General features: G+C 38.1%; 1 protein-coding gene across 5 annotated transcripts in view; it reads left to right on the top strand.

The window, feature by feature from the left end:
- The window catches only part of DMXL2 (Dmx like 2), a 98,579-nt gene that overhangs the window by 23,764 nt on the left and 49,364 nt on the right, over positions 1–25,451 (top strand). For 3 of the 5 annotated variants that reach the window (XM_042471151.1, XM_042471148.1, XM_042471152.1), the window contains exons 5-17: positions 464–620; positions 1,840–1,906; positions 6,761–6,939; positions 7,934–8,123; positions 10,307–10,481; positions 12,362–12,589; positions 14,249–14,526; positions 16,003–16,696; positions 18,441–18,562; positions 19,252–19,341; positions 21,248–21,365; positions 22,193–22,312; positions 24,301–24,528. In XM_042471151.1, coding sequence (XP_042327085.1) covers positions 464–620; positions 1,840–1,906; positions 6,761–6,939; positions 7,934–8,123; positions 10,307–10,481; positions 12,362–12,589; positions 14,249–14,526; positions 16,003–16,696; positions 18,441–18,562; positions 19,252–19,341; positions 21,248–21,365; positions 22,193–22,312; positions 24,301–24,528 — 2,646 coding nt within the window. The remainder of the gene's footprint in view (positions 1–463; positions 621–1,839; positions 1,907–6,760; positions 6,940–7,933; positions 8,124–10,306; positions 10,482–12,361; positions 12,590–14,248; positions 14,527–16,002; positions 16,697–18,440; positions 18,563–19,251; positions 19,342–21,247; positions 21,366–22,192; positions 22,313–24,300; positions 24,529–25,451) is intronic. The other 2 variants (XM_042471153.1, XM_042471150.1) reach the window with 1 other exon arrangement.

The raw sequence follows: 25,451 nt of genomic DNA, 5'->3' as shown, positions 1-25,451 counted from the left end.
TGGTTAATACTTTTGTCCAGCACTCTAGCATGAATGTATCTTAGGATACAGTACATCATTTTTAGGATAATTACAAGAATAAGCAAGGATAAAATGTTTTGACATGCAAAATGGCTTTGAATATAATTATATAACAAAAAAACTACTTGAGTTAACTGTAATTTTATTTTTTTTTTACATATTTAAGTAAATACACTTTCCTAATAGTATTATTTGAAAGTGTTATCAGATGAGCATATAGTTGTGAATAATATGAAGCTATATTTAAAAATTGTCTGTCCTTCACTGTTTCACTTATGCAAAGAAATCATGTAGTACCTTTGAGACTGAGTGAAAAAAGTTATGCTTCAACATTATTCACTCAGGCTCAAGGGTGCTACAAGATTCCTTTGCATACTGATATTCCACACTAACACAGCTATGTCTCTAAATTCTATTTTACTTAAATATTCTTTGTTTTCAGGTAACCGGTTGTTGACTGCAACAGATTATTTGCAGTTGTGGGCCCCTCCATCTAATGATATCCTGGAAGAGGAGGAAGAAGATGATCCTGACACAGTGGTCAAAGAGGATAAAGTCCATCCTGTTCTAAATGACTGGAAATGTGTCTGGCAGTGCAAGTATGTTGTCCATTTGTGGAAGAGAAAAAATAGCAACATTTTGCATTTCCCTCAGTAATAGTTATGAAGAACGTCAATTCATTTAGTACATGGAATTCAGTATAAATTCCTATAACTCACCATTGCATTCCAGTTACATTACTGGAAAACACAATGTAGAATAGTTAGAAAAATTTAAGTACAGTGGGACCTCGGTATCTGAAAACTTGGGGGTACTGTGATGCCTATTTCTTTTGAATATAACTCTCTCTCTCTCTCTCTCTCTCTCTCTCTCTCTCTCTCTCTGGCTGGTTCAGACAACTGAGAGTTGGAAATGGCCTGTAGCAATAGCACTAGCAGTAACAAGTTTATTTCTATACCACTTATCATTGAACTAACATTCCCTAAGTGGTTTACAATATGTAAGACAATTGTGTAAGACAAGCTGGATATTCATTTTACTGACCTAGAAAAGCATGGAAGGCTGAGTGAATCCCGTAGCCCTGCCTGGGATTGAACTCACAACTCTGTGGCTGCAGTACAAGCATTTAACTACTGCAACACCAGGGCTTCCATAATCCCCCTTCTCCCTCATTGATCTGGGTTCTCTTCCATGTTCCTATTTAAGCAGAAAATAACAGTGACATATAAATTAACAGGCTATGGTTTATGCTAATCCTCCAAATCAGACATGGAACCCACTCTTTGGTATGGCTTTCAGTTTCTGGTTTGAAAGTGGAAAAGTGAAAACACAGATCTCAGTTTGCCATTGAATGTCCAATTATAACTACATCACATACTGTAGGTGGGCATTACCCTCTTGGTATTGGCAGGTCCAGTGTGCAAATCACATTTGTTTTGCATACTAAATGATAACATGAAATTCCCCTTTCCCCACAGTAACAGATATATACTCCTTTTCCCCAGCCTGAGCATCTCAGCATGGACAATGAGATCTTTGTGTTCCTAAAGAGAGGGAGAAAAAGCACAATTTCAGCATTTTGCCAGGGTTGCCAATATAGTTAATGATGCTCCTGGATCACAAAATAACTCCTTTCAAAATTTTGTTAACATCTTGCAGCAATTAAATTAAGTTGTTGTATCTAGTTATATGTGCTTTAACAAGATTGTTTGTGATAATAACCTTACTTTACCATAGCTGATCCATTCTGATATTGTAAATGTTCATTACATTTGTACTAATCATTACTTAAAATATTGCATTCTCTTTCTGTTTTAGGACTGCAGTGTCTGTCCATTTGATGGAATGGTCACCAGATGGTGAATATTTTGCAACAGCTGGGAAGGTAGGGATAAGCGAGAGGGGATGAATTATTCTTTGAGGTGTGTGACAAAGGCTACTGCTTTAGAGTAAATAATTATATATATATATATATATATATATATATATATATATATATATAACAACTCTGTGGCTAGTGATGTTTTCTAGAACAGAAGTAGTAATATCTGTGTGTGTGTGTGTGTGTGTGTGTGTGTGAGAGAGAGAGAGAGAGAGAGATTGACATTGAGGGTAGTGAGCTTTATTATTAATAATAAAAGTAGTAAGTAATGCTATTATTAACACAGGAAATAGAATTATTTGTGATTAACTATAAATATGACAGAGTGGTCTTTAGCTAGTGAAGGGACAGAAAGCCTTTGGTCCTCCATATGTTTCAGCCATTTAACATTTCTCCCTCCTTCCTTGCTTCTTTCTTTGGTATTGTTGTCTTTTTAAGAGAAGGAAGAAGGGAAACATAGAAATACAGTTGTCCCTTCTTATACACGGATTTTTTATACACAGATTCAAGCATCCACGGTTTGAAAATGTCCCAAAAAAGTATAAATTTCAAATATCAAACCTTGATTTTCCATTTTTTATAAGTGACACCATTTTGCTATGTCATTATATTTTATGGGACTTGAGTATCCACGGATTTTGTTATCCACAGGGGATCTTGGAACCAAACCCCATCGTATAACAAGGGTCCACTTTATGTTTTTTGCAGGTTAGATGATTTACCCATCTAACCCAGGATTACTAGCTCTGGTCTCTGATTGACAGTGGCTGTCTTGCCTTTTGGGCAAAGGCCTTTTCTATGACCTGTTGCTGACTGCAATATAGTGATAATAACTGATCAACCTTTGAGAGTTGTTGTAAGGTCATGAGTGTAAAGCACTTTAAACATTCGTAGCCATGTAAATGCTAAATATTAAGATTCAAAGTCGTTTTAAAGCAGCTGCTTAAATTTATAGTGGTTTATATTTTTATGGCTGGTTTATTGTTATTGTTTAACTGCCTTTGAGTCAATCTCAACTGATAGCATGGGCAGGGGATGAGACATCCCCAAGACTCCTTATCCTCCATTACTCAGCTTAGTTCCTGTAAATTCATACTCGTGACCTCCTTAATAGAGTCCATCCATCTAGCATACACTCTTCCTCTCTTTTCTACTCACCTCCACCTTTCCTAGCATTATTGTCTTTTCCATTGAGTTGTGCCTTCTCATGATGTGGCCAGTGGACAACAGCCTCGGTTTAATCATCTTGGCTTCTAGGGAAATTTCAGACTTGATCTGTTACACACTGTTTTTGGTTTTTAAATATTCCTGCACTTCATTTAAGGTGGTAATTCTAAAGATGTTAAAATCTGGAAGTGGAATATCCCTCTAAAATAATGAGGTAGTTCCAGAATTATTGGGAACAAGTTATTGTGTACTGCCCAATTGCTCTTGTTTTGTTGTTTCTGGCAGTGGAAACAGCTAAACAAATCAGAAGGGACCTTCGCCTATTACTTGTTAGCATTATGTCAAAGCCAGGATCTTTGGCTTGTTGCACTCCTAACATGCTAGACTTGAAAGCTAAGATCTAACATTTCAACTGTGACTGTTTATATCAATGTAACATATCATTATTTTCACTTATAATCTTCCCTTAATAGTACATTTTGACCAGAGTTATTCTTACCAGTTACTAGCCTAAAGGAAGATATTCAAATACTCTTTTTTTATCTGTCTCCATCTGTTGTAAGTGTTCATGTGTAGCACTAGAGTTCTGTGACTAAATAACTGAAGCAGATGGTCTTAGAAGCCATTTTCTCTCTTTGGCAGGGAAGGTTTCCATTTCAGTTACTGCATGGAACTCAGTTAGGTTTACATTAGTGATTGCAATTTTAGTATGTTTGAAACTTACATTTTTAATTGGCTTTATTTTCTTCTGCTTCTATTCAGAAATTATCCTTTTCGGGCATTTGTTTTTTTAATATATTCTTCAGGATCTATTAGTTTTAGATAATACATTGAAATTGTTATAATCTCATCTAATTACAGTTGGCCCTTCTTATACACGGATTTTTTTTATACACGGATTCAAGCATCCAAGGTTTGAAAATGTTCAAAAAAAGTATAAATTTCAAATATCAAACCTTGATTTTCCATTTTTTTTAAATAAGGGACACCATTTTGCTATGTCATTATATTTAATGGGACTTGAGCATCCACGGATTTCGTTATCCACAGGGGATCTTGGAACCAAATCCCAGTGTTTAACAAGGGTCCACTGTATTTTCCTAACTTCATACCCCAGTCATGTTTTCAGTATAGGCTGTGTGACCACTTCTTGGCCTTTGGCTAAGATCGGGATAAGAGAATGATATTGCTGTACACTGCAAGGTATTAAAAGAGAATAGCTAAGTTTGGAAAATATACAGTACTTCCTAAGCTATCTGATATGAGGACTGACAGGATTTTTTCTTTTCATAGCATGCCAGAGGAACTGGCACCATATTTGTGCCAATTAATTACAACTGTTTCTTTCTTTTTGGAAACTTGCTGTGAACTGGCAGCCCATAGGTTGCAGACTGGCACACCACCACAGACCACCACTTTGAGTAAAACTGCTATAGCAGATTCATGTCTTGCTGAGCAAAAATAATGAATGGGAAACCCCAAAAGAGAACGAGCAGGGCAATTCTCAGTGAGGCTGAAGGAACAATCCACAGTGGGTTTATGCCTCTAGCCAACAAGATCAGACAAGATTCTCAGAATTTCAACATATTATAGCTGTTGTTTTCAACTTCCTTGTCTTCAGTTTTAATTTTCTTGCCTTGCCAGCCAGTTGGACAATGTGACATCTCTGTTGAAAATTAAAATATTAGGGCAATAAAGGCATCAGCTTTAGGAAATGAGAGAAAGCAAAAGTAATTAGAGGGTGCCTCTGAAAGTGACAACTTACCTTCCAAGAAGCAAAGGTGTCAGACAGAAGTTATCCACTATATTCAAAATCCACTATCTTCACATCCATCTGTTAATTTCCTAGAGATGCAGTTTTAAGTGCTCCACCGACACTACATAGATTTCTCTCTTGGAGCTTAAATGTAATACTCAATGCTTCGACTCCTTTGAGCCTTCATGGGTATTTTATATTTAAAGTGTTTTAAGGTATTTGATATTTAAAGTGTTCTTTTTAGTGGCCACTTCATAGGAATGTTGTATTTCAAAACTGACTCTTATCTATTTATCCAAATCTATTTAGACGGGATGAGGATAAGTTGACCTTGGTTATAGTTCCAACTTTCATGCCAAAGTCATTGTTAGTAAAAGTCAGATGGGAGTCAAGTGGTGGTTTTGCCAACATTTTATCCAGATTCAAGACATTCAGTAGAAATAAAGAGGCATTCATAGTACCGTGCACCTGCACCATAAGTGGGTGCACTATATACGGCTTCCAGCTTATGTGGAAGCCACACAGTGGTAAAAACAATGATGCGCATGCCCATGGTGCATGCGCCGCCGCATGAACGCGCCCCATTATTTCTAATGGGATGTGAGCATACATAGATTTCCCCATATACGGGGGGATCCGGAACGGATCCTCCCGCGTAAGGGGAAGGCCCACTGTATGTGAAAAGAGCTGTAAGAATCTACATGAAAAGAACAAAATGCTGATCTCTTTCTCTGCTTCCTCTTTTGTCAGCTCATGTTTCAATTGTAAGACACCTAGAGAAACAAGCCACAGTTGTGGGTTCAGTTGTGGGTTCAGACATGTTTAAAGTAAGCCAGAGTTCATAAGCCAAAAATAAATGGCTGTTTTTCATTGTGGTTTACAACTAGCTAACAAACCAAACCAGAGTTTGGACACAAGAACAAAGCAGGATTTTGTTTATTCATTCATTTGTTCATTCACTTTTTCAACAAACTGCAGTGTTGTTTACCATTATATGCAGAACCAGAGAAAATGGCTGAGGAGTTTTGTTTGTTAAATAGCAGCCACAGGAGGGACAGTGCTACTCAGGATTAATAGTACATCAAGCATAGGTTTTACACTTCCCTCTGCCCCTCTGCGTTCCACTGCTCCTGATGCCAATAGAAGTTTTATTTTTGTAGACCACTTGTGTGTGGGGATTAATTACCCCCCCCCCCATGCACCAGTCCCAGTCCTCATCCATCTGGCATTTCAGCAAGCAAAGCAACAACACAAACCATGATGCTGACAGGTAATCATGCATTTAACTTAGTTTGACGCTGGTTTTTGCTGCCTACCAGCCATCATTCATATGTTCTGCGTTTCTGTGCAAAGAAAGAAAGAAAGAAAGGGAAGAAAACACAGACACTGTGTCTGTTGTGTTACTGTTATGCTATATGATTTAATATATACTTGTGCTCTCACTCCAGAAAATACTTAACTATTCAGTATTTTATTTTAATCTGTCTGTCACATTAGAATTACTTAATTTAATTTACCATCCAAATACATTAAATGAAACATTGAGAAACTCATTACTGTGGATGCCTTACTGGTTAAAATATATCCCACAGACAACAATGATAGATTAATTCTCTAGCTGAGAATTCTAAGTTCTTCCTAAACTGCAGATTCCAGGATTCCATATGATGTTGACATTAAAATTAAAATGTCATATAACAATATAGCAGTGTAATATGATAAGGATCTATGCCTTTTTAAAATCCTTCATCATAACATATTCCTACTACAAGATTGAACATAAACTGATGGTGTTGTTTCATATTCATTCTCCACTTTCCTGAAAGACTCATAGCTATGTTGGAGTGGATTTGGGATTTTGATTGAGACAGTAAAATTGGAAAGAAGGATTGCTCTATTTTATCTGCCAATTTGCTCTGTGTTGATTTGTCTAGGATGATTGTCTCTTAAAAGTCTGGTATCCAATGACTGGCTGGAAGTCCTCTCTTTGCCCCCAAGAGAGTGATGAACCAAGGAAAAGCTCCACACCGGTCCACTTTGCATTTGTGTATCTGGCACATCCTCGAGCAGTGACAGGATTTTCATGGCGAAAAACTAGCAAGTTTATGCCCAGGTTAGAATAGTGGGGGGGGGGGGGGGAGTTACAGCAGTAACAACAAGACTTTCAGTCTTAATTAAAAAAACACAACAACCCCGAGATACTACAAGTTTATCCACTTCTATTAATATATGCTAGTATTTTGTGGATCCATGAAAGATTGTAAGTCCATGTTACACTGGTCACTCTGACCAACAATTCTACTTTTCATGCTAAAGTCACACAAGTTTGGCATGTAGCGTAGAATTTCAGGGCTGAATCCTAAGAGCTGCTGACAGATCCTTTTCAAATTTGCTGAGAAATAAGCTTTGCTTTGCTCAGTACAGGGATCTTATACTCACTCAATGGAAATTTGGACACCTGGCCTAGTTCCTAAATCAAAAACTTATTATGAAACTTGTTTCCACTTAAAAATAGCTTTCTGTGTGGCTTTAGTAGGCTGTTGTTTGGGAAGCAGGGAGAGCCAGGTGATGCAATTAATTTCATGGTTCTTTCAGTGTTGGTCATAATTTATTAATGGTTGGGCTTAGCAGGTTGGGACAATGTAAAGCAGGCACGCCAAAGTGACTATTATGAACTGTCACTCTTACTAGTGAACACATCTTGTGAGTACAAACAGGATCAAAGCCAAAAGAGTGTAAATAAGAAACCAGAGGAAGTATTTGTAGGGTTGGGAACAAACCCAAGGAGTGAAATGTATTTCAGAATGATAAACATAATAGCAAGGGGGAAAGTCAAATGGGAATTTAACATGCTCAGCAAGATACTGCATGTAAAGCAGCATTTGGAAATGAAAAATAGAACAAAAAGAGAATGGAATGCCCTGCTTGCAGGGACTGGATGGGTGGAACCTGAATGGAAGTGCTTCTTTCTTTAGAAAAGAGGATACTCTAACACATGGTGGCAGACTCAATTTGTTGTTACTGATAACTATAGAAATTGTTGACTCTGCTTAGGTCTGCCCCACTTCCATTAAGCTGCAAATGCTAATCCTTGTGTTTCTCTTTAGGGGATCTGTCTGCAATGTACTACTTACTTCATGCCATGATGGTATTTGCCGGCTATGGGCAGAGACATTATTACCTGAAGATACTCTTCTGGGGGAGCAAATCTGTGAAACTAGCACATCCAGCATTAGCAGCAGCAGCAGTTTTTCTCATTCTAGGAGGCACAAAGATAATATTCAGAATGCTTTAGAGGTATGATGAAATAAATAATAAGACACTGAGGCTCATTTTGATTTCTGTGCAGTTTTGGAGGGAATTTGGGAATAGTAGTCCAATTGTTTTTTTGTGGGTTTTTCAGGCTATGAGCCAGTGTTCTAGAAGAGATTTTTCCTGAAGTTTTGCCAGCAGCTGTGGCTGTCATCTTCAGAGAATGCTGGCATGGAAGAGAGCGGGTTATATATACTATTGGTTGAGGGAAAGTGATTTGCATGTTAATCTGTGTATTGTTCTGTTGTTGAATGGCAAGGCCTCAGGGTGTCTATTTAATTAATGATACATTGTCTGCTGGGAAACCCCCCTCACCCTGGGTGGTTTTCATATGCATGGGCTGGGTCTTGATTTTGGTGGTTTTTCAGGACTGGTAGCCAAACTTTGTTTACTTTAAGAGTTTCTTCTTTCCTGTTGAAGTTGCCCAGGTGTTTATGGATTTCAATGGCTTCCCTGTGCATTCTGACCTGACAGCTGTTGGCATGGTCCAGAATTTCAGTGTTGTCAAACAGCATTTTATGCCTGAGATGGTTTACGATGTGTTCTACTACTGCTGATTTTTTTTGACTGACCCAGTCTGTAGTGTCTCTCCTGTTCCTTGATTCGTGTTTGAACATTGCGTTTGGTGGTCCCTATGTAGACTTGTCCACTGCTGCACAGTGTGCGGTAAACCCCTGGGACCGTAAGAGGGTCTCTCCTGTCTTTTGTTGAGCGTAGCATTTGCTGGATTTTCTTGGTTGCACAATTGCAAACACACATAGGACAAACCCCACCACTACATCAAGGACTCAGCTCACTTCATAGAAAAACTCAACAACCTCAAACTCAAACCCAGAGACATAGTAATCAGCTTTGATATTGTCTCCTTGTTCACCAAACTCCCCATAATGGACAACATGGCACTCATCAGACAAATTGTTCTGAAAGACATCACAACCCTGTTTGAACATTGCCTCACCACAAGCTACTTCCAGTGGGACAATGGATTCTACAAGCAGAGAGATGAGAGAGAGAGATTCTACAAGCAGAGGAAGCCCTCTAAGCCCCGTGATAGCAAACTTCTACACGGAACTCTTCAAAATGCAAGCCCTGGAAACAGCACCAAAAAACCCACAACATGGTTCCAATATGTGGACGACACTTTCACCATCTGAAGCCACAGAAAGACCTGACTGTGTTTTTGAACAATCTGAACAACATCCGCCCAAACACCCAATTCACAAAGGAAAAATAAAAGGAACGAACATTGCCATTTTTGGATGTCCTGGTCATCCCTCAAACCGAGGCAACAGTTGGGCCACACAGTATACAGAAAACCTACACACACGGACAGATATTTACACAAGAACTCCAACCATCACCCAGGACAAAAAAGAAGCACAATAAAAACACTGGTAGACATCTGTGAACCCCACTTCCTGGAAGATGAATTGAAGCATCTGGATTGGGCTCTACAGACTAATGGTTATTCCAGATCAAACATTAGAAGGGCTGTCAGACCCAGAAAAACCCAGAGGAATGAAGACAAACAACCACCCAAAGGGAAGGTATTTTTACCATACATAAAAGGAGTCACAGACAGAATAGGGAAAGTGGTGAGGAAACATAACCTGCAAATGGTCTACAAACCGACCAAGAAAATCCAGCAAATGCTGCGCTCAGTCAAGGACAAGAGAGACCCTTTCACGGCCACAGGAGTTTACTGCATACCTACAGCTGTGGGCAAGTCTACATAGGGACCACCAAATGCAGTCTTCAAACTCAAATCAAGGAATGCGAGAGACATTGCATATTGAGTCATTCAGAAAAATCAGCAGTAGCAGAACACATTCGAAACCATCCTGGGCATAAAATGCTTTTTGAAAACACTGAAATTCTGGACCATGCCAACACAGTATCTCAGGTGAGCTCTGACCAAAGCAGAATAGAGTGGTACTATTACTTTCCTCTATCTAGACACTGTATTTCTGTTGATGCAGTCTAGGATCATATTGGCTTTTTTAGCTTCTGCATGTTGACTCATGCTCAGCTTGTGGTGTACTAAGGCTTCTAGATCCCTTTCTCGTGTACTGTTGTCAAGCCAGATTTCATCTATCCTGTATCTGAGCCTTTCAATTTATTTTCTGCCTAAAAATGTTCTCTCTCCTTCCCTCTTTCAACTGTTACAGACAATCCATCATTTAAAAAATCTGAGGAAAGGTCAGCGAAGATCTTCAGTACTTATAACACGCACAGAAGATTTACCTAATCAGCTGGGAACACATGAAGTTCAGCGACACATTTCTCACCATGCTAATGCTCTCTGTCATTTCCATATAGCAGCAAGCATTAACCCCAATACAGGTGAGATAAACATTTTTTTCCCTCAGAACAGTTCGTCCTAAGAATGTTTAAGCAATTCTGTCTTTGTGCATTCCAATCCTAAGTGACCTGATCTGCACCATATGTATTCATGTGCAGATGAAAATAGAGTTCTTCATTTAGCTTTACACATCTCTGAGAATTGCAGGTTCTTAGCAGAAAAAAACACATTTATAAAGGGAATATAGAATCACACATTCTGCAAAAAAATTAAATTATGCATTTAAACACAAATTTTCATTGAGTGAACTTCTTTGAAGTGTGAGACTGGTGAAGAAAAAGAACAGAACCAACTTGAAAGTGAACAGATGAGAAAGTAGCACAGACCAGAAGTAGCTGATTCCTGATTTCGGTTAGCCAGGGAAAATGTATTTATTCTCCACACTCATTACTGCTTTATGACATCTGTACATGTTTAAAGGTAAAAGCTCATTCTCTGATTACTGTAGAGAATAAACCCACTTGCTTCAGGTTATCCCTTCATCACACAGAATGAGTCAGATGGTATTAACTTCTTTCTGCTGGCTCAAAATAGATTTTATAAAGCTTGTTTCATTTTATATTTTTCACATGAAAGCATTTTATATTTTTCACATGATAGTTGCTAGTCCTAGCTAGAGTACATCCAATGAATCAATAAAATTTACAAAAATTATGTACCATCCAGCAGTATATTCAGTAGATCTACTTTAGTTGGATTTGCTAATTGGATTTGGGGCCGATTTCTAGGTCCATTTTTAAAAACAAACAGAACACTATTTGAAATGTTTAATCTATGTACATTTGGATTTCATCCCTCCATTACATATTAGAAATATTGTTCCATTTCTATGTATTTGTGCACTTAAAAAGAACTCTCTTCTCTTTTAAAATGCAGGGCCTTTAAAAACTGTGCTTTTAAAAACAGGTGTAAGGCAATTACAGCCCTCCAGATGCATACTCTCCAGCATTTCACAGCTGAAATGTGTGAAAAGCTGCATGGGATGCATGCAGCCAAACAATGTAAGAGTGTGGTTAAGATGGTAAAAGTTACATAATAAGGAAGAACACACAAGGCTGTGCAGCAATTTGCTTTTGTCTGAGTCTGCTGGGAAGGATATGATTCCTCCCCTTCCTTTCCTCCTCTCACTGAGTTAATTTAGTGAGAACTAATTTTGCACTTTTAATTCATTTTGCAGCAATTGAAATAAACAGAAGACAGTAGGAGGTGGGAGAGAAAGTGGGACATTTTAAAAAGCAATTGAAGAAGTGGGACAACAGAGGATTAATTGGGACTTTCTGTACCATAGGAGAGTTTGGGGGTATGGAGATGTTGTTGGACTGTAATTCCCATCAGCCCTAGCCAGTATAATAACTGGTGAGGAATGCTGAGAGTTAAAATCCAGCAGTAGCCAGTGTGGTTTGAGCATTGGGCTATGACTCTGGAGACCAGGGTTTGAATCTCTGTTCAGCCAGGGAAATCCAGTGGGTGACCTTGGGTAAGTCACACTCTCTCACTTCAGAAGAAGGCAATAGGTGTAAAGTGTAAACATGCCCAGCTCCCTAAGTCTTTCTTCATAAGGCATGGTTTCCAGACCCTTCACCATTTTGGTGGCCCTCCTTTGGATATGCTCCAGTTTGTCAACATCCTTTTTGAATTGTGGTGCCCAGAACTGGACTCAGTATTCCAGGTGAGGTCTGACCAATGCAGAATAGATGCTTCCCTTTGTTTATTATTATTACTTATTATTTATTTATTATTTATTATTCCCTTGGTTTAGACACTATACTTCTATTGATGCAGCCTAGCTATCTCTATCAGATATCTCTTAAGTATCTTATTCAAGACCAATCTTTTGGTTTTTTTATAATTTTTTTCTCAGACATTCCAGCAGCTTTGGTTAAGACAGCTTTTAATTTAGATGATGGAAATGACGGCTTTGTTGTTCATTGGCTGAATAATAAAGAATTCCATTTTACATCCTCCACTGAAATTTTTATGCAACATCTTCGAGAACTTACTGATCAACATATGGAAAAAGCAGAAGAGGATTTTGATGCAGAGAAAGAAGAAGAGAAAGAGAGAGGTTTACTCATGAAACTTGATCACGGTTAGCAATGTGTTGTTTTTTTCTTGGTGGCTGCAATTGAATATCTAGAATAGAGAAAAATGAATAATGATGATGATGATAATAAATAGTTTATATTTCCTACCTCTTCCTGCGGATCGAGGTGGGATTACATCCAATAAAAATACAATACAAATACAATATATAAAATACCAAATTGCATAGAATCATAGCAGCATACCAGTCATAGTCAAGGAAGTGTAGCATTTCGTTTAATGAAACTTTTATACAAAGTCAGGTGGGTAAGCTCGCCAGAAGAGATCCAGCTTAAGTGCCTTCTTAAAAGCATCCAAGGTGGTAATAAGATGGATCTCTTCTGGTAGGCGGTAAAAGCTCTATGGGAAGTCATTGTTAGTTTAACCTTTTGATATTCTAATAGGTTTTTCCCAGATGTTCTGAGTGTGCAGGACGGATTATGTAGGGAGAGGCATTCCCTCAAGTAACTCGGGCCCAAGCCATGTAGGGCTTTAAAGGTAATAACCAACACCTTATACAGTGCTCGGAAGCTGATCAGCAGGCAATGAAGAGATTTTAACACAGGTGTTATGTGGTCAAACCTTGATGTACCGGTGACCACTCTGGCTGCTGCATTTTGAACCAGTGAAGCTTCCGAACTTGGTATAAGCCCCATGTAGAGCGCATCACAGAAATCTAAATGAGAGATTACCAGTGCATGTACCACTTCTTCAAGATCCTTTTGGTCCAGGTAGGGTCGCAGTTGGCGTATCAACCGAAGTTGGTACCAAGCACTCCTGGCTATCGCATCTATTTGAGATGACAGCTGTAAAGATGAATCCAAGAGTACTCCCAAGCTGAAAGCTTCATCCTTTAGGGGAAGTGTGACCCCGTCTAGGACTGATGGCAAATCTCCTTCCCCGGACTTGGGGTACCTATCACGAGTGCCTCCGTTTTCTCTGGATTCAACTTGAGTTTGTTTTCCCTCATCCAGCCCATTACCGGCCCAAGGCAGGCATCCAGAGGAGAGATGCCATCCTTAGTCACTGCAGCAGTCGAAGACCTAAAGAAATGGATTTGGGTGTCATCAGCGTACTGATAACACTGTGCCCCATATCTCTGGGTGATCTCTTCCAGCGGCTTCATGTAAACGTTAAACAGCATGGGGGACAGAGTGGCGCCCTTGGGGACACCAGATGTCAGCTCTCTTTTAGAAGAGCAGCTGTCCCCCAGCATCACCATCTGGAATCTGCCTGAGAGGTAGGAACTGAGCCACTGTAGCGCAGTGCCTCCAATTCCCTCAGGCATTCCAAAAGGATACCATGGTCTATGGTATCGAAGGCCACTGCGATGTCCAAGAGCACCCACAGGGTCACACTTCCCCTGTCGATGCCCAGACGGACATCATCAACTAAGGCAACCATGGCAGTCTCAATTCTGTAACCCGCCCTGAAGCCGGTTTGAAATGGGTCCAAATAATCAGCTTCCTCCAAGACAGCTTGGATCTGCTTTAAATTAATTGTAATATTTATTTTAGGAGCAATAGCTTTCCCCAATAAATCTGCTATTTATTATCTGCAATTAGCCATAATTATTTAAATCAATTTTATCCTAATTTTTAGCTGGAAACATAGTTGGGAAAATGCATAACTCAGTGCAACTTTTTCTTATATGTTTTAATTTTAGAATTGTCTTTAGATAGAGAATCTGAGACTGGAACAGGAACAGGTTCCTCAGAACATGAAGATGGAGAAAGGGAAGGGAGCCCTAAGATTGTTTCACCAGCTGCCTCACGCATGCCACTTCCTACCGTCTTACTAGATCGGAAAATTGAATGGCTGCTTAAAGAATGGAACAAGAATCCAGACATGCTCTTCACCATTCATCCAGTGGATGGTACTTTTTTAGTGTGGCATGTGAAGTATTTGGATGAGTACAACCCAGGAATCTTTCGACAAGTTCAGGTATAGTGTATTTAAAAAGAAAAACCTGTGCCATGTTTTAAAAATGGATTATTGTTATTGCTGTAAACAGTGCAATAAAAGTTGACGTGGGAAGGAATGGGATTCTACTCTAGGCAATTCTACTTTAGCAGTGTGTGCTTATCCACAATGAGCAAGGTAAATGTTTGACACCAGAATCACTTACTGAGCATGCGTGAAAAGCAAAACAAAGAGAAGGGGAAAACATTAGCTTACCTTGCCAGCTTACCCTGGAATGTTGAAAAAACATAGACTTCTACATTTTGCCACTAAGATGGAAATCAAAAAGCGAAGAAGGCTGTTAAAGGGGGAAAAAGACCTCATGATGCATTTTGGAAGAAGCTTTTAAGTAGTCTCTTCTAGATTTAAAACGTGATTCGTTTTCTTAGGTAAGGCTTCCCTGACATGGTTGTATAATTTGACATGTGTGTAATGTTAGTTTTGAATAAAAAGTTTGCTGAAACACATTGAATTCCTCTTCTTTTTCGGAGAGGAAATATATCCCTATTCTTTCCGTATACTTTCTACCTCTGTTACCAGAGTTTCTCTTAAAGATGTAAAGCCCAGGAATGCATCTGCTTTGTTTACTGAGGTATATCTGTATTTATTATATATTCAGCCACCTTGAGAATCCAAAAGGTGTAGTTTAGTGGCTGCTTAAAGGAAAGCATATAAAGTAAAGAAGAGCTACTCCATTTGTTCTACAAATGTTGTTGTTACAAGATTTTTAAATATATATTTGTTTTATATCTTGCCCTCCTCCCAAACTGGGAATCTGATTTAACACAAATGTAATAATCTCATTTTCCAGCAATGGAGGTGGAAATATTAGAAAGAGCTTTTTTACTGTAAGAACTGTTTAGCAGTGGAATAGATTCTCTCAGAGGGATAGTTGACTCTGCTTCTTTGGAGGTCTTAAACTGAAGTTGAATAAGCATCTTTCAGGAGTGTTTTAGTTTTGTATACCAGCTTGGCATGGAGTTAATCTAGATCAGTGACCCCAAACTGTGCCCTTTAAGAGATTTTGGACTTCAGTTCCCAGAAGCCTCAGCTATGCTGGCCAATAGTCTGGGGTTCTGGGAGCTGAAGTCCAAAATCACTTAAAGAGCACAGTTTGAGAACCACTGATGTAGATGATCCTTCTGGTCCTTTCCAGCTCTGTTTCTTCCTCACTCTCTTTTCCTTTCAGTCTTTCTCTTTCACTTTGTCTTTCCCTCTCTTCCCCCTTTTCTCTTGATAATCTGTCAACTCCTTTTCTTGCTCTCTGAACTGATTACTTGGATTTTGAAATTAGACTGAGAGGCACATGCAATAAGTTGTGTCCCTATTTTAACATCAGATTCTAGTTTGGCCCTAGTAGTTTCTGATTTAAGATAAATTTTCTGTGTGTAGAGGCCTGTAAAACGAATGATACTGTTATTTCTAACATACTCTCAATATTTCCTTCCCCTCTTATAGGTTACATTTTCTTCTCAGATACCAGTTGCATTTCCATCAGGTGATGCAAGCTCACTTAGTAAAAACATCTTGATGTATGCCTGCACTACCTCTGCAAAAGAAGTCAGCAGTGCATCCCTGCAAAAGAGAAGTAGCATTTCTGATAGCATGTCTGAATGGAGACCAAGTTGTACCCAGGACATTTCCAATGTGAACATTACTGCTGCTACAGTTATGATGATTTCCAAACACATAGATGGCTCCCTAAACCAGTGGGCAGTTTCTTTTGCAGATAAATCTGCCTTTACTACTGTGCATACTGTAACTCACAAGTTTAGGTACTGTGGGCACCGATTTCACCTTAATGATCTTGCCTGCCATTCGGTGCTGCCACTCCTGTTAACATCTTCCCATCACAATGCCCTCCTAACCCCTGAATCCAACCAGCTATGGGATTCTGATGGGTTAAATAAAATGATGGATCCTATGAGAAACTTGAAAGGTTCTTCCAGACAGCAGCTTAGAAATGCAGCAACTCGTACATTCCACGATCCCAATGCAATCTACAGTGAACTGATTTTATGGCGCGTAGACCCCATTGGACCTTTGTCATACACTGGAGGAGTATCAGAACTGGCTCGCATTAATTCTCTCCATACCTCAGCTTTCTCTAATGTAGCCTGGCTCCCAACCCTTATTCCTAGCTATTGTCTTGGTGAGTGCTGTTGTACAAAATATCCTGTAAAGAAAGTAGGAACACCTTAGGTGTTCTTCCTTTGCCCTACCTCCATGAATGTTTTTACTGCTTTTTTATTTGAGATAGCTTGGGGATATTCTACCATTTTTCTGTTAGAGAGTTAAATGAAAAAGTGAATCCTTCAAGAGAAAAGTTATTTATAGATGTGCTTGAACTGAATAGGCTGAGAATAAAGACTTACTATAATTAAAAAAATAAAAATAAAGACTTGGCATATTGAGCTTCCATGCCTAACAAACTAGGGGAAAACCACGTAGGCACCAAATATAATAGGAAAAAATGAATAAAAAATAACAAGAGAACATGCAGAGAGTAACTACAAATAATATAATGAATTGAAATTGCACTAACCAAAGAATAAAATTAAAGTAACTAACAATTATATATTCATATGCAAATTTCAGTTCATTATATTATTTGTTGTTGCTCTGTACGTTCTCCAGTTATATTTTTTCTTAATTTTTTCTATTATATTTGGTACCTACATGGCTTTCCCCTAGTTTGTTAGGCATAGTTCTCTTTTTTAGACCCTCCTGTGTTTCTGTGGTGTTAATATTGAGCTTCAAGTCATCATTAGGCACCATTTGCTGACTCTATAAGGTCATTTGGTCCTCATACTCACTGTTTTAGATAAATTTAAAGTTTTAGAAAGCAAACAGAACAACCATAGAATACATAATGTTTTGACCACTGGTTTTGACCACTGTTGCTGATGCTCCTTAAGTCTTACAGAAAGTCAGCACACTGACTTAGTGGAATGCTAATCTCTATGTTATGTACCAATTATTAACTCTATGGCAAAAGTACATGTTTTGCATGAAATAGGTCCCCGATTCAATCCCTAATATCAACACCAGTAATAATCCTGGTGTCCTATCAATTATGATAGCAGTCATGGAGTTTTTCATGGAAAGAAGAACACTTGTACATTTCAGACTTAGCAACTTCCATCCTTCCCACTAAAACATATTGCCAAAATTGAAGAGAAGTTATTTTTTTCTTAACCATATTAACAGAATTTCCAGGATTAATTGTTGGTTGAATGCAATACTTCTATTTGAAGGATACATTACCTCCACCATTAACAAAATTATAAAAGTATTATCATAAAAGTGTAATAAGTGCATTTTCCTTGTTTTCCTAAGGCTTATATAGATACGCTTTAAGTGTTTTGAATAAATTCATGAGGAATTTATGTCCTGTTATTTCTTTTGTCCTCTGTACCCAAAGGGTAATAGTCTCAAGAGGACAGCTACTGCTGTCCCTGAAGACTCTCTATGCAGTTGGAAATTCTGACTTTACAGGGTTCCATATTATCTGCAGAGACTGGAGTGCTCTGGCTTTTGCCCTCTGCATTTAGAAAGCTATAAAAATGATGATGGGGGCAGTAGGGCTTATTACTCTCCTTTTGGCCTATATATGCCTGTGCCTGGCTTCCACTCTATCAAATGCATCTGAGGAAGTAGACTGAAGTCTACAAAAGCTCATGCTGCCAACGTCTTTCAGTTAGTCTCAAAGGTGCTACAAGATCTCTCTACATATGGTACTAATTCCACGGACTAACACGGCTATATCTTTGAATTCTAGCACTATAGGAATAATTTGTTGTTCATGCTGCATGATGGTGCTTATAATATCTTTCCAGCAATATTTATTCAAGCATATAAATGTCAAACTGGTTCTTTTTTTAAAAAAAAATTAGGTACATACTGCAATTCTGCCAGTGCTTGCTTTGTAGCATCAGATGGGAAAAATCTGAGGTTATACCAAGCAGTGGTGGACGCCCGGAAACTTTTGGATGAACTGAGCGATCCTGGATCCTCGGTAAGCCTATTATGATTTATGACTTATGAAGTACAAATACCAAAATGTTTTGAGAGAATCTCACTTAAATCAAAATATGGTCTTTATTTATGTATTTAACATGGAAAGCAACTTAAGTACAATCCTAGAGTACTACTGAAAAATGAAATATTTCTGTTTTAAGGCAACTTTGTACTTTGCCATATCTTGTTGAGTATCTCCTTCCAAGCATCACCAATCTGTAAGAAAACACTCACACAACAAATGGAATACATACATTATTTTCCTTATTTTGTTTTCAGTGAAATTGTTTACGTATGGCAAAATGTAGCATTGGTCTTTGGTCACACACCTGTTTATTGCATGATCACAGACTTGTTAATACAAATACTGGAATAAAAAGTAATTATTAAAAATATAATAATCAAATCATTAAGCAAAAAAGATAAAAATATTATAATTAAAATAAAACAATATTTAAAACACATACGCATACTGAAAGTAGGATATGATACAAACAGCAAAAATATGTTATATTGCAGTTGAGGAAGAGGATCGAGAAACTCAAAAAGCAGATATTTAAATGTTTTAAATAGATAAAGCATTATTTAAATAGAATCACAAGGTGCTAGAAAGTAAAGATGCCAATTGAGAAGCAGCTTTATCAGTTAACCTAAAAGACAAGTGATTAACTTTTTCTCCTCTTTTAGAAACTTATTGGGGAAGTCTTTAACATTGTGAGTCAGCAATCAACAGCTCGACCAGGATGCATTATTGAACTAGATGCCATAACTGACCAGGTGTGATAGTTCATCATTATTTGGATCTGTGTATGATTTTTTTGCTTTTTAGTTAATGACCCAGAGAGGAGGGACTTAGTAGTTTAATACACATGCACACACACATTCACACACTTATGATGATTAGTTACAAGATTATGGGCATAGGTTAGGTGTTACACTGGGACTTACTTCTAAGTAAACATGCATGGAATTCAACCCTTATGTTTGGTGGGGAAAATGTTCAAATTGGTAAGAATTATAACTAGTTCTTCCCACTTAACTTTGTCCATACTTATATTTATCTTGACCCCTTCCTGTGCCCTTACCTTCACCCAGTGCAAGCCCTGTAACCCTTTACTGATTGAAATCTGACATCCCAGGCATCCCCAAAACATTTCATCCTTCTGTTTTAGAGTATATGTATGTATGTCCCTGGTTTTACATTGCCAAGAAATATATGCCTTTAAGTTTGGTTCTGTGCTTTGTCTATCTCAGCAGGGAGCAACTTGTGGCCCTTCATATGTTGTTGTACTGGAACTCCCATTGTCCTTCACCATTGGCTATATTGAATAGGTGGATGGAAGTCACCTTTAGCAACCTGAACACCATTTGCTGCCTATTTCTGGTTCAGGGCCTCCATGTTTTCAAGGCATTCATGAGCTTGTGGGCTTCCCAAAGGCATCTATCTGGTTGGCCAGTCTTGCCAAGAGACTCCTAGTTTAAATATTTTTGAGGAGGTTAAACTTTTCAAACTTTTTATCCTTGAACGCCTCCTTTATTTGTACTTATGGATGTCATCCGCTCCCCCCGATGTAGTATATGAATTTTTAAAAATTGTTTATTTAGTGTGCCTATTTTAATTCACACACACAGCTGTATTCATATTTTGACATTTTATGAGGAAATAATTCAAGATTAGAACAGTTTTATTTAAGTAAATTCAATGTATGTGCAAATTTTACGCATAATTTTTTGAGGGAAGAGGACAAGAAGGAAGAGGGATCAGGACATCTGTCTCACACACCCTTTGAACGTGCTCCACCGTTTGAGAAGCACTGGTCTAAACAATGTGGTTCTCCTTACGTTCTCACAATTAATATACATGACAGTGTGGGTAAGAATTATTTTGGCGTTCTTCAGAGATTTTAGTTCCAATGCAGTAGGCTTACAAGTAATAGGCCTTTTTGATGTAGTGCTTTGCTCTTTTTTTAATCTGAAAATGAAATCCTTTGAAAGAAAGTCCCTTATGCATTATGTAATTCAACTGACTCCTCTGGGAGTTAGCATAATTTTGTTCCCCACTGTGGTAAATTAATCAACTGAATAGTTCCTTTGTAATTAAATTAAAGAAAACCTTGCTCACTGTCTGCTTCTGTAGCAAGCCTGTTGCATAGGGTTTAGTGATTGATTTTAAAATACACCTGTTGGGTTCCCTATTGGAAATGGAAGACATTCCTTTACAGATCTTTTTCTAATGTTTAATCAAACCATGAGAAGAGTCTGGAACTATACAGTCCTCCCACTGTTGTTTGATTGCAGCTGCAATCATCCTTCATGGTTGATGGGAGTTGCAGTTCAACAAGGTCTCAGAAGCCACACTTCTGTACTCCTAGTACATCCCTTCAGGGATCAGTGTTGCTCTGGAAATAAGGAAAGGGAAGTTACATTTTTTAGTTTGCCTGATTTACTTGACAACAGAACCTTATCATTGGGGCATTTTTTGTGGCTTTGGGATTGCATTTTTTTTTATATTTAAACTTAAAAAGCTAAGCATTCAGGAAGATTCTTGAAATACCACTGTTGGGACTTTTGATTGCAGCTGTGAATGCAGAGAATAAAAGTAATATGAAAGAATACAAAATACCTTGAATGTTATCATTTGTAACTGGAAATTTTCCTGATTTTTTTCTAATGTTATTTCTAGTGTGGGTCAAACACACAGCTGCTCCATGTCTTCCAAGAGGACTTCATTTTGGGATACAAACCACATAAGGATGATATCGAGCAAAAGGAGAGCGAGATATTTTTCCAGCCATCTAAAGGTATAGTGAAGCAGTTTATGGTTCATGAGTTCTAAATAACCAAGGATTCAGAAGCCAAGTTTAAATCATGGCTCCATTATCAAAGGTTGTTTGTTTGTTTATCATTAATCACAATTACCTAGTTAACTATGATTCTTCATCATGGTCTCTGTGCATCACACATGTGTGTTTTGTTCCTGTGCAGAGACCCTGTTCAGAAATCTCAAAGCTGAGCAGATTGGCAGGTAGCCCCACCCACTCTCGTGTATTGAGCATGCTCGATCTCACCATTCTAGCTGCACCTTCATTCTCTTTCGATTTAGAGTTCCTGCATGGCAGGGGGTTGGACTGGATGGCCCTTGTGGTCTCTTCCAACTATATGATTCTATGAATTACAGACACCACGATGAAGAACAGATTGCTTGGTGGGACGGTGTTTCTTTGAGTGGTCATCCGTGCTCTACCTACCTACCCAGAAATTTGATCAGCTTTGAGTTTTCTGAACAGGGGCTCTGTGCAGGCACAAAACCCACATGTGTGAGGACATAGATGACCACTCGAAGAACCAAAGTTACAGAAAATCAACCTCTTCTTCCCCACTTGCACAAAGGTTAGAACAAAGTGGGAACGAAGGTTCTGGATGTATGTGCATGAGGTTTGTGTAGATCATAGTATAATAAGTGAAGATTTGACCGTTTGAACTAAGCCTTAGTTTGGTTTTCTACCATGAATAATTTTTAATGACTTACCATTTTTAATATGCAGCAGAATTTAGAAATGCCTTATGTGGTTGTGTTCTTGTAAAATGCCATTAACATTTATTTGTACTCTATTTGATTTTTGAACAGGCTACAGACCACCACCCTTCTCTGAAAAGTTTTATCTAATTGTAATTGAAAAAGGCACCAATGGTTGTTCAATACTTCACATGTGGCATCTGCATCTAAAATCTGTGCAAGCATTTTTGGGTAAGTGTAGCTTTTCCAGATGAACATATATTTTTACCATAAACATTATTTTTTATTTGTTTTCTTTATTTAAGATATTTCTAGCCTACTGTTCTAATTAAGAAATAATAATTTTTGAGAACTCCTGGAGAACAAGAGAAATCCCAGCAGACTGGAAGATGGCAAATGTTGTGAAGGTCCCAACAATTCTCACCCAGTTAGTCTGACATCAGTACCAGGAAAGATTCTAGAACAGATCATTAAACAGTCTGTGAACATTTAGAAGGGAATGCCATAATCATAAAAAGTCAACATGGGTTACTCAAAAACAAGTCATGCGAGACTAATCTTTTTTTGGTAAAACTTATCAGCTTTGTAGATGAAGGGAACGCGGTAGAGATAGCACATCTTGATTTCAGTAAGACCTTTGACAAGGTCCTCCATGATATTCTTGCAAACAAGCTAGTAAAATGTGGGCTAGACAATACAACTGTTAGGTAGATTAATAACTACTTGACTGGCCAAACCCAAAGGGTGCTCAGCAATGGCTCCTCTTCATCCTGGAGAGAATGACCAGTGGGGTGCCACAGGATTCTGTCCTGGACCCAGTTCTAATTAACATTTTTATCAATGACTTGGAAGAAAGATTAGGGGCACGCTTATCAAATTTGCAGATGACACCAAATTAGGCGGAATAGCTAATACCCCAGAGGACAGGATCAAAATTCAAAATGACCTAAATAGATTAGAAAGCTAGGCCAAAGCTAACAAAATGAATTTCAACACAGAGAAATGTAAGGTACTGCACCTAGGGCAAAAAAAAATGAGATGCATAGATATAGGATGAGGGATACCTGACTTAACAAGACTACATGTGAAAGGGATGTAGGACTTTTTTATAAATAGGAGCTCCCAGAATCTCGGTTGTTAAAATATATGTGTTGCCGAAGATGTTGTTTCTTTTTCAAACTGTTCCTGTTAAAATCAGTGATACTCCATTCAGAGATTGGCAGAAAGAGATCACAAACTTTATATGGGCAGGAAGAAAACCCAGAATTAAGGTAAAATCATTACAGACAAGTCACATCTCTAGAGGTGGACTTGGTTTACCAAATCTAAAAATATATATTTTATGCATGCTGCCTAGACTGGGTAAGGGACTGGTTGACATTAAAGAACAGATACTTATTAAGCTTGGAAGGAATAGGAAATATCTATGGATGGCATGCATATTTATTTTATGAATAAGTTAATGTGAACTAGAATTTTAATAAACATTTTGTGAGAAGAGTCTTGCTAAGAGTATGGGGGAAATTTAGCAACAGAATAAATAAAAAACTCCCAGGCAATGTATCTCTGAATGAAGCATTCCATAATAGAAATGAAATGAAAAAAGGTGGAAGGCTCACCTATCATGATCTCCTAAAAATAGAGAACGGTAAACAAATATTGAAAACAGTGGAGGAATTAACTAAAGAGGGGTTTAAGTGTAACTGGTTCTGGTATAGATAATTAAAGGAAAAATTTATGATAGATCAAAAAATATATGGAATGACAAAAGAAGAATCAGAACTAGAAAAGATGTTATGGAAAGAAATGGGCCATGCGATTGCAAAAATATGTAAGGTGTTACTAAAAAAAGAATTTGGAAAAAGAACAAATAAAAGAGATCATGGGCCCAAGAGCTGAATAGCCCAATTCAGTTAGAAGAATGGGAAAGTATATGGATTAAAAAATTGAAATACACCTTAAATTATGGTGTGAGGGGAAATTTCTAAACTCCAATTTAGATGGTATACAACACCAGTAAAATTATCAAAAACAAACAAACAAAAGTAACAGGTGTTGGAAATGCAAAAAGGAGAAAGAAACATTCCTCCATATGTGGTGGACCTGTAGAGATGCATTAAAATATTGGACACAGATCCATGAGGAAATTACTGTTACTGAAAATCAAAATTTGTCCTTATTGCATACTGACACTGTTTGTTCACTGTGGTTCTTTACAGCAAAACCTACTGAAGTTCCCTCATCAGGCCACCAGCTTGGCGTACCTGGGCAACAGACTGCAGATTCATCTCCAGATATCTCACCTGGCACAGCTCCGATGCCACGTTCTTCATCCGTTGCTAATCTTCAGACAGCCAGTAAACTTATTTTGAGTTCTAAACTGGTCTATAGTTATCCCTTGGATCTTCCACTTGGTGTAGAAGTTGTTCGAGCTACTCCCTCTGCAGGTAAAACAGTACAACAAACTTAGTTGATACTTAGAAAACATTGAGGAGACAGCTTCCATGGGCTTTGAAATGATAAACTGTTTATTTAGTATTTTTTTAAGCCCAATGCAATTCGACCTTCTTCAGGCGCCTTCAGAATGAATGACTGGAGTTGAAATCACTCCAAAACACAGGATTATTGGGTATAATATGCTATGTGTTTTGGAGAGTTCTCTTCTCACTGTTTTCTGATCTTAGCTGATAGTCAGTTATTGTGTGCTCTATGATCTTATTTGCAAAACTGAGCTTTTAGATACATGAAGCATAGATTTATACAGAGGAGCCCTATATACGATGATCCAAATTGCTTTGATGCAATTCTCACATATATATTTGCAATTAGATTCGACATAAATTTGACATGGGGATATTAAATATGGCAGTATTCATGCAGATTCATAAATAGCTGGTTTTCTGTGCCAAGTAGAGGTTGTTTTCATAAGACCATGCAGGCAAATGTTTGTAAGTTGGAAAAGATTCAGCTTATTCTTTCAGGCTGTGAAATAACCACAAATGACAATTACCACATTCAGACATCATGATGAGTTGAAATTCATGAGAATTCTAGTTTGTTAAGGATGAAGCAGTTACATTACAGTGGCTGGTTGGTTTGTGTTGTGCAAATCCAATGGGAGCTAGCTCCCTAGCTTGTCTGTCCCCAGTAAGTCAGGGAAAGAATCCAGGTTTTGTTGTAATGTTAGTTCTCTTGTCTGCCAGGAGAGAGATCAGAGAGAGAGCCAGCTGCTAGCTTGGTTCACACATCACAGTAAAGAAGTCACTGACATTAGAAGCCACTAAACATTAGGAGGAAGTTCCTGACAGTAACAGCTGTTGGACAGTGGAACACACTCCCTCGTAGAGTGGTGGAGTCTCCTTGTTTGGAG

Source organism: Sceloporus undulatus, chromosome 6, assembly GCF_019175285.1.
Source record: "Sceloporus undulatus isolate JIND9_A2432 ecotype Alabama chromosome 6, SceUnd_v1.1, whole genome shotgun sequence".
NCBI classification, from domain to species: Eukaryota; Metazoa; Chordata; class Lepidosauria; order Squamata; family Phrynosomatidae; genus Sceloporus; species Sceloporus undulatus.
The sequence above is the reverse complement of the archived record's forward strand: the minus strand, read 5'-3'. Positions and strand labels throughout refer to the sequence as shown.